This window comes from Odontomachus brunneus, unplaced genomic scaffold (genome assembly GCF_010583005.1).
Source record: "Odontomachus brunneus isolate Ranch 3 - 2012 unplaced genomic scaffold, Obru_v1 Obru_scaffold_125, whole genome shotgun sequence".
NCBI classification, from domain to species: Eukaryota; Metazoa; Arthropoda; class Insecta; order Hymenoptera; family Formicidae; genus Odontomachus; species Odontomachus brunneus.
This window is the reverse complement of record NW_022639575.1, coordinates 622,149-631,295: the sequence shown is the minus strand read 5'-3', so window position 1 is coordinate 631,295 and position 9,147 is coordinate 622,149. Positions and strand designations below refer to the sequence as shown.

At 48.9% G+C, this 9,147-nt stretch overlaps 1 protein-coding gene across 11 annotated transcripts in view; it reads right to left on the bottom strand.

Annotated features, from left to right (window-relative positions):
• Positions 1-9,147, bottom strand: part of LOC116849731 (polypyrimidine tract-binding protein 1) — a 622,962-nt gene that overhangs the window by 301,982 nt on the left and 311,833 nt on the right. For 5 of the 11 annotated variants that reach the window (XM_032827163.1, XM_032827164.1, XM_032827165.1 and 2 more), the window contains exon 1: positions 5,065-5,985. The exons of 4 other annotated variants lie outside the window; for them this stretch is intronic. In XM_032827163.1, coding sequence (XP_032683054.1) covers positions 5,065-5,067 — 3 coding nt within the window. In that variant the 5' untranslated portion in view covers positions 5,068-5,985. Of the gene's footprint in view, positions 1-1,954; positions 4,571-5,064; positions 9,049-9,147 lie in introns of those variants that run through there. 2 more of the 11 variants (XM_032827168.1, XM_032827171.1) reach the window with 2 other exon arrangements.

Here is a 9,147-nt window from a genome sequence, read left to right as displayed (position 1 = left end):
GAGAGAGAGAGAGAGAGAGAGAGAGAGAGAGAGAGAGAGAGAGAGAGAGAGAGAGAGAAAGAGTAGATACAGCCGTCGTGGGACAGGATGACCCATTTTATCGGAAACGTAAATACAAGAGAGACGCTGGAGACGAGTCGGAAAAGAGGAAGAGCTCCGCATATCGTTACGAAATGAGTCGCGCGACATACCGTCCCCGCAAAACGCTCCAACGAGGCACTTTACGTAATTACTTCACTCGACGGCGCTCGCCAAGACGATTGTCGTCGCGACCGCCTGGTAATGTCGACGAGACACTTTTAAACACCACGTATTGTTGCACGTATCAATCGGAACGTCGAGAGGAGGGCTGTCCCGCGCCAGTAACAACGCCGGTTTCTCGCCGTTTGGAGAACGCGTCATAAAGCCGCGAATCCGCAGAGTACGTAAATCTTTTCGCGAATCTAGGTTAGGGCGACCCGTCAAGAAAGCAACGACCGTTCTTCCTAACTCCTCGAGCGCGCGATGTAAGCTCCATTCACGAGGAGCGAAACAGTCCGGACAACCCCGACTTAGACGACGATTTTTTCCTCTCCTGATTCAACTCACGCAGACCGCCAAGTCCGAACGATGAATTTTAGAGTCGCGAATTCGTTGCGCACCAAGTGTCTTGGTGATTTGATGGTTAATTCAACGGAAATTGTTAATTCGTAGCAGTCCTGATTAAACAAATCCTCTAAGACGAAATTTTAAAAATTATTACAATTTATCAAAAATTATTACAATTTATCAATATTTCTTATGGGTTTGAGATGATTACTGATTTATATTATATATTGTGCGACTAAGTTATATAAATAATGACAAATTATTTCATAGAAAATATAAATATTATATCCCAAAAATTAATTTTCAAGTATCTTTCATCAGAATATATATATATATATATATATATATATATATATATATATATATATATATATAATCCGTCATTTCCTATATAAATTTATTTTTACATATAAAATATATCTTACAACAAAATCTGGTATATGAAATATATCCGTTATTTATATAATTTAATCCTACAATATGCAGTACAAACCTGTAATCATTTGAGACTTATAATGAATATCGATAACAAATTGTAATTGTATTTCCTAAAATTAGGTATTTATTAAAAAGAATAATTAGAGAAAATAAATAAAGAAATCAAAATGATTCTAATAATTTTCACACCTTTGTACACGATTGTTTACTGCCGTTTTATACATGTTAAAGCTTAAAGAAGCACTCATTTTCAAAAATTAATATTCGATTGTTTCAATATTTCACAGTATCAATCTATATTCTTCAGTTCAATAAGCAACGTATTAATTATGTAACTTATGTAATTACAAAGATAGAATATATGAGATAATCAAATATTAAATAATAAATACGTGTAAATAATGAGATCAAAATAAATAATTTTTTTAGTCAATTCTCTTCACTCATAATGCTCTTTTTATTTGTTTTATTTTTTATGGCGAATATTTCGACATGATTTGGCTACTCAAAAGAAATAAGATAGTAATTTAGATTCAGATGCAATAATAAAGTTTAAGGAGAGTGAATGCAACGCTGACAGTTTCGAAGTAAAACTCGCGTCTCAAGAGCGTTATTAGAGAAACAAGTATCAGTATTTATGAGATTTACGCCGGTAGTGAATTATTCGCGATCTCTGATCGAAATTAATTACAAATTCGCATTCATGAACTGTTATTCAGCTATTTGGATCGATATCCTTTGTTGTATGAAGTGCAGGTTGACAAATAATCAGAGATTTATGAAGTTATGAATATTCATGAAATGACGACGGGGCCTATGAATATCGGCTATAGAATAAATTCTAAATTTAGACTAAATTTAGATTTCTTTATTCTCGACGAGTTCGTTAAAGTAGAAAACGTTATACGCAAGAAGTGATTTTACACACCTGGCAATACATCGCTGTCCGCGTCCTGACATCCTGTGTCCTACATCCTGGCTGCTCCGTGGCACAAGGATCTCTCACTGGCACTGACACACTCGTATAGATATGATTCGATCGGACAAACACATGTTAAATAACGCGGCACCGACGAGAGCCCGATTGAATATCCCCGACGAAACATTCCACGACCGCCCCACGGAAATAATTTCGCGTGTTCCGCGTCGTACATTGAGAGAGAGAGACAGATGATTGATCCAACTGACGTTGCTTTTAGAGTCAACCATATTGTTTGCCAAACCGTAGTAGTATAATGCACACAAGGTTGGTTACTATCACCAACATTACGATAGAATTTAATTAAAGATGACCATAATTTATAGTAATTGTTTTTCTGTGTGATTAAGTCTAATCTATATTGTGTTCTTCGCTTCCTGTTTGTTTGTCTCTTTATGACTGAAGTCTCAAGTCAGGAAAAGACAGAGAACAAAAGACAGATAAGACAGAGAACAAAAGACAGGAAGCAAAGAACGCATTGTGAAAATTAAATAGTTACCAAATATTTTTCTCTCAATGTAGCGTGTGCGCGTCGCTCGTCGGCTCGAGACACAATGACGCGCGGAACGCAATAACACGCAGCGGTCGCGAATATCAAAACAATCGGCGTCCCCACCACGCGCCAACCGTCGTTGCCTTCAATGAATGATAAGCTGATAGATCAAAACAAACGACTCTTGCAAAACATCCCGGTCGTGTTTTATCAGAACCACCGTATCGGGAACGACGCCCGCATCGTAGCGTTCAACGATCGTTTTCAATCGACGTGCAATCATTAATTAATGTCACGACCGAGTCGTACTTTCGTATGGCACCATTGAGCGCCTGGCCACGGTGATTCCAGGACGAATTGCAGGACGCAGGATGCAATCGATGACGAGACTTCTGTAACCTTTTCTTTTCCATCTTTCTTTAATACTCAAATTCTATCGAAAGAGAGCGACCAAGCACTCATACCAAGCACTTCCAGTACCATTTATTACCGATTTATTTAATTTTCAACTTCTTGCCAGCTATCTAATAGTTAAATCATATGTTTGTCTTCGTTTTTTTCCTCAAATTAAACAGACACATGATTTAACTGTCACGTAGCTTACCGAGAAGTTGGAACAATCAGCACTCTTAAATAATTTTTTGATGAAATTATAACTATTGATGAGTAGATTAAAGATATGTAAGTATCAAAGTGATGCGCTTCACCAAAGGAGGAGAAAATAGTCCACAAAAAATTTCAAAACCAACATACGGTGCTTTTGGCGATTCACTTGAGCGTTTTATTAGGATAGTGGCAAGGTATTCTACAGTTTCCCTTACGAATATTGGTAAGAAGTTAGCTGCGGATGCACTAATGCTCGTTTCTACCAACTTTGGTTGACTTAACCGACTGATTATTCCGACAGAATTGACCAATCGTATTTCCCGTTAGCCAGAATTGACAGATGCGATTGGTCGATTCCATTGGAATAACTCGGGGTAGACCCGGCTAAAGTACGCAATCAAATTTGCTTCCGGCACACTTGCGCGTTTCCACCTATACATTCGCTAATTCTCTAATTCCCGTACGAAAGGAATCAGGAAGACCAAGATAACCGCGCGCAGAATCACGCAGAATTCCGACAGATCGAACAAATGGAACGATCCGATTAGATTCGCACTTTGCGCTATCCGAATGAGGATCTCGCAGTCACGTACGACCGCGGATCGGGTAGGATAGATAAACTTCACGATCTCACCCGTCTTGACTTCCAGCCGCGCGGCAAGTTTCGCATTCCGACGACTGCATTTCCGACGATTGCACGCGTGCCGATTTAGGCGCGACAGTGGGAGATATTGACGCGTGTCACACCGTCACTGGATAATGCGATTCTTTCGCTACGTGCTCGACGAGTCGCGCAGCAACACGGAGGTGGATGAGACGGAAACGATGGGGGTGCTGGCGACGAGCACAGGAGAAAAACGCGAGGAGGGATTTCGAAACGAGTAAGAAAATTAGGTTCTCGAGTCGGCTGGAATCGACGACGACTCGATCATCCGATTGGGTGGAAGGAATAGGCAGATGGGTAGATAGATAGGTAGCTCTCGGTGAGTAGGTAGGTTTGTTCGGGATCGCGGGATGTCACGTCGCGGAGCGGGACACCCTCTCTCGTGCGTTCTCTTTTCCTCTCTACTCTCACTCGACACCTGTCGATCGAAGGATTAAAGAGGATGCCCCCGTAGACAGTCGGGATTTAAAGCACCATCCACACTTCCCCCCGCGAAACGTTTACCGAGCGACAACGGTGATGGCGGTGGAGAGAAGTACGGGCGGGGAATACAGAGAAGAGGGTTCGACGAGAGCGCGAACACAGAGGTGGTGAGTTCGCACCGACTCCAGGTTTTCGGTGAGGATACTACCCCCCTTGTTTACACGGCAAACGTAGGAAGTAATTCATCGTGGTTCGTCGCTAACTAAATCCATTCCTGATTCGCCGTGGTGCCACACCGCGTCGTCCTACTCTCCGCGTCACGGCCGGAAGTAGTACTAAAGTATTATTCGCCTGTGCCCGATGGTGAATACCCTCGTTACGCTGCTTGTCGGAGCGTCGTTACTTCGAGGAAAGAGAGAGAGAGAGAGAGAGGGAGGGGGGGAGAGAGAGAGAGAGAGAGAGAGAGAGAGAGAGAGAGAGAGAGACCAGAGAACCTCCGTGAGAGCTTTGTCTGCGGAAACAGGCGGTGCGCGGATGCTCGGAATTCCCGGCGGGTGTAGCGACGTCATCGTCAAGCTGGCGAATATAACGCTCGGCGAGAAGCGCGAAGAAATTAACTTGCCGAGCGGATTAACGTGACGACGCGCAAAAAGAGAGCAGCGCGAGGGAGAGGAGCGCGCACTTGGCCGGGAGCGATCCTCGCGCGTCCTTAGAGCGAAAGTTATTCGGGGAAGCCGCGGCTGCGGCACCGGGAATTACCGGATCGAGCGGTCCGAGATTCTCCCGAGGTCCAAGACGAGCCACCAAGCCCCCTCCCCACGGCGACGGCACGTTCCTCCTCGCAACGGATTAAACGGAGAAAGATGAACTCACCATAGTGTCTTTGATATGATCAACCGGTTGCAGCAGGACCGCCGTGGTACCGAGTGTCCTGTGATGCTGCTGCTGTTGCTGCTGATGCTGTTGTTGCTGTTGTTGATGCTGGTGCTGTTGTTGCTGCTGCTGATGGTGGTGGTGCTGGTGATGATGGGGGTTGCAGTTAGCAACGATGTTGCAAGAGCACGTGCAAGCGAGATTGCACGCCTGCTGAGCACCGAAAAGATGTCCTACCAGCCCCGGGGTGATCGCTGCTGCCGCCGCGTTGTTGATGCTGTTTAGCAGGGGCGGGGGCAGGGGCACCGCACCACCCGGGACGAACGGGTACGAATGAAAATACGTGGTGATGGGGGAGCGTGCCTCGTCGGCGGCGATCGCCTCCGCGAGCCAGGTCTTGCTCGGCGCGGGATGCAGGAAGAAGCTGCGGTTCGCCGCGGCCAACGACTGCAGACCCCAGAAGGTGGTACGCGCGCGTTCCTGTGCGTTCCAGTAGGCGCGCTCCAGCGACGCCTGGCAGCGTGCTTCCGTTTTGCACGAGCGGCTGCTGCTCCACTCGTGCGAGGGCCACCACAGCTTGAAGGTGGTGCAGCACTTCCTGCCTTTGCTGTCGTACTCCTGCCCGCGCCACTCGCCCCCGCCGTTCAAGCAGCCCGCTGCTGCTGGTCTCCCTCGCGTCTCTCTCGCCTTCGTTTCCCCGCTCGTCCTCCCCGCGGGACTGGACGCTTGACCGACCGTCGTTCTCTCTTGCTTTTGCACGGCGCGCGATCGACTCGACTCGTCGTTGTCGACCGGCCGATTTCCCGTCGCGAGCGCTACGCCGATCTCGATGGGGCAGCAGCGACGAGAGGGCACGGTGCTGGTGATCGAGTCGCGGATCTCGAACGGATCGCGACGTTCGGCTCTAATGTAGCGCGTACGTTTGCTCTACGTGTAGTCGTCCGGGCGTTAGAGGAAGGCAGCGCGTGCCACGCCGGATTACCAGCCGCCTCTTCGGCCTGGCCAAGCTGATCGCGAGCTGGACTTTGCTGCCGTAACACCGTTACGGTGAGGAGGGGTGACGGACAGACCGGACTGTCTCTACTTACGTGCTATGGTCGTACGCACACACACACGCGCGCACACAGAGCCCCGCATACACACACACGCACACACAGACAGAACACGCGCGATCGCTACTCTTAGGAATATCGATATACAACACGACGACCTGGTCTAAGCGTTATCTACACGTGCAATCGAGACAGCGAGGAGAGAGCCCTAAAATGGTACGTGCGAGTTTATCCTAGGACGAATGACGTCGCGGCGTGGAACGCGAAACCCGTCGTCGACGATGTGAGCCTCGAATGATTGTCGGTGTGTGAACGTGAGCGGAGAGGGTGGAGGGCAGGGGGGAAGAGAAGGATGACAACAACGACGACGACGACAGTAAGAGTATGTGTTTAAGATAGATGGAAGTCAGAGGTCGCGGGGGCGGGTGGTGGCAACAGGCAAAAGACGGAAAGAGAGGGGAATTTACGTGCGCGGATTAATATGTACTTAGAGTGTGCGGAAGAGGCGCGCGAGAGGGAGAGACGGGGAAGACGGAACTCTCGTCTCTCGCTTCGCACGATTCTCTCTCTGCTCGTACGTGTAATTGAAACGACGTAGGTACGTGAAATCTTCTTGCTTCCTCTCGTTTTCTCCTTTCCTTCTTCTTTCTATTTATCCTCCCTTCTACCTACACCTCCCTTTCTTCTCAGAATAATAAACCCTCCCTGCTAATTCGACGAGCGAATGTATCCTATTAAAAAAGACGATACACCTCGAGTTACACACTAAGAGTACTAGCTGAAAATGATTGTCACGAAGATTGACAGAGAGACAGGTCCTATCGCCGGACCGGGGAGAAGAGAGAGATCCTCGAGGGCTTCCCTCTTTTATCTTAATCGGCCTCGATCACCTGCCGCCTCGCGGCAGTTTCCTTCTCGTTGAGATTATCCCGCCTTCGAGACACGCGCGCCGGCGACTCGCGGCGCGTCGATCGGATATGTGCGAGGGTTGTATACATATAAACGTATGTATATAAGTGTAAATATATATGTATATATATATGTATGTATATATAACGATTGTGTGTGTATATATATATATAGATATCGATATAGAGCGTGTACACACGTAGAATCGGTACAGAGGCTGGAGATCACATAAAGACGCGTAGGTCGATCGCGCACGACCCGTGTTACTCCGTAATAGACACGTACATTACCGTCCCGACCGGAAAGAAAGTGTCGCGGTGTTTCCCCTCTCCTTCCACCGATATGTCCCAACCCACTACAGTGCTTGATTGTCTTGACGCGATTCTCTTTGTTCCTCGACGGCCATCTACGACGCAGATGACTCGATGCTTTTATTAAATTTTTTTTACTTTTTCCCTTATACGTTAACCCTTATTACTCTTTATACCTAAGACCTAGGACACGACGAGACTCGTTTTATACACACACACGCGCACACACTCACACGCATACACGACGCAGGCACGCACACACGCACAGGCATACGTACTTAAAACTCGAAACCCTCTCCTTCTATTACTCTATACTCGAGATTTTCTCTCAGGTCTCGGCGCGAGGGTTGCTCACGGCGATTTAACGTCCGAACGACTACCGTTTTTAGAAGTGACTTAATTAGGGATGCCCTTAATTGACGGAGCGAAAAACGCGACACGCGTGCCTCTTGTCGCCTCTGCCCTCCTCTCAATTTTTCTCTTTCCCTCTTTCGATCGCTCCCACTCGAGACGATCGCGGGAGAGCGGTACTTTGCCGAGGTAGGACAGTGTCGCGTGGTCGGTCTCGCGTCTTTTCGCGGGGTTAGGTATTGCGCCGACTCGACTCCGGCGAGTTGCCTTCGCGGGATGTCAATCTCTTGCGCCTCTCTGTTTCCTTCGATCAGCTCGACATAATCCTGTCGGCAGCGAGCAACCGGTGTTCAGAGTCAGGTGGAGCCGGTCGCCAATTCCTCGTGGTGCCCAGTTTGTCCCCGGTGTCGACGGTGTGTGTGTGTGTCACGTAAACGAGTCGATGGAGACGATGACAACGACGACGACGACGACGACGACGACCTTGAACCGCTCGCAGTTCAGTCCGGCAAGCTGTCGCTCCACGACAACCGGTGGCTCGCGCTCGACACACACAGACACACACAGACACACACACGGTCAGAGAGGGGGAGACAATAGGGCGCGCAGTCAGAGGGCTGCTTTATGCATGCGTACTCGGTGTACAGACAGAAAGCAAGAGGTAGCGTTTAAGCGTGTGCTGGGGGGAGTCTCTCCGCGGCGCCGATCACGTGGTCTTACTGGCGTCGCTCGGTTGTCTTCACTTCTTCTTCAGCGTTTTATTCGGGCGGCCGCGCGTCGCAAAGACGGCGAGCGGTGACGTTGGACGTGGTGGACGTTGGGGGTGTTGTGCCTGTTCGTACGGTGGTTCGTACGCGCGCGTGCCTCGCCGGTCGAGACGAAGAAAGGGTAAAAACGGAAGCGCGGAGAGCCGAGTGCTGGGCGCGAAGAGAGACGAAGGAGGCGCGAGACGGGCAAGGACTGCTTGTTGGCTGACTGGGGATGGATGGATAGATGGATGGATGGATAAACAGATGGATGTGGATGGATGGATGGCGCGTGTGTGTGTGTGTCTGTCTGTCTGTGTGTGCGTCTGTTGTACGAGCGCTTTTATGCCGCGGCTCCTGGCGCTTGTGTGTTACTGGTGCGTCCCGTGGCGGATGTGTGTCGGTGTACTGTGAAAGAGTAGCGTGGAAGGAGACAGACGTGGCAGAGGTAGAGGGAAAAAAGAGAAAAAAAGGAAGGAAGAGAGGAAGAAAGTGTGGGTGTGAGTGTGTAGGTGTATGAGGCGTGTGTATGTGTGTGTGTGTTCGTGAGAGAGTAACTCGGAGGCGGAACGATCAAAATGCGTCCTACTCGATCGCCTAGCTTGACACAACTGAGGAGCGTCTCTCTCGCGGCGCCGCGTAGGCCTCTCCGCGCCTCCACCGCCGCCGCCGCCGCCGCCGCCGCCGCCGCCGCCGCCACCGCCGTCGCCGCCA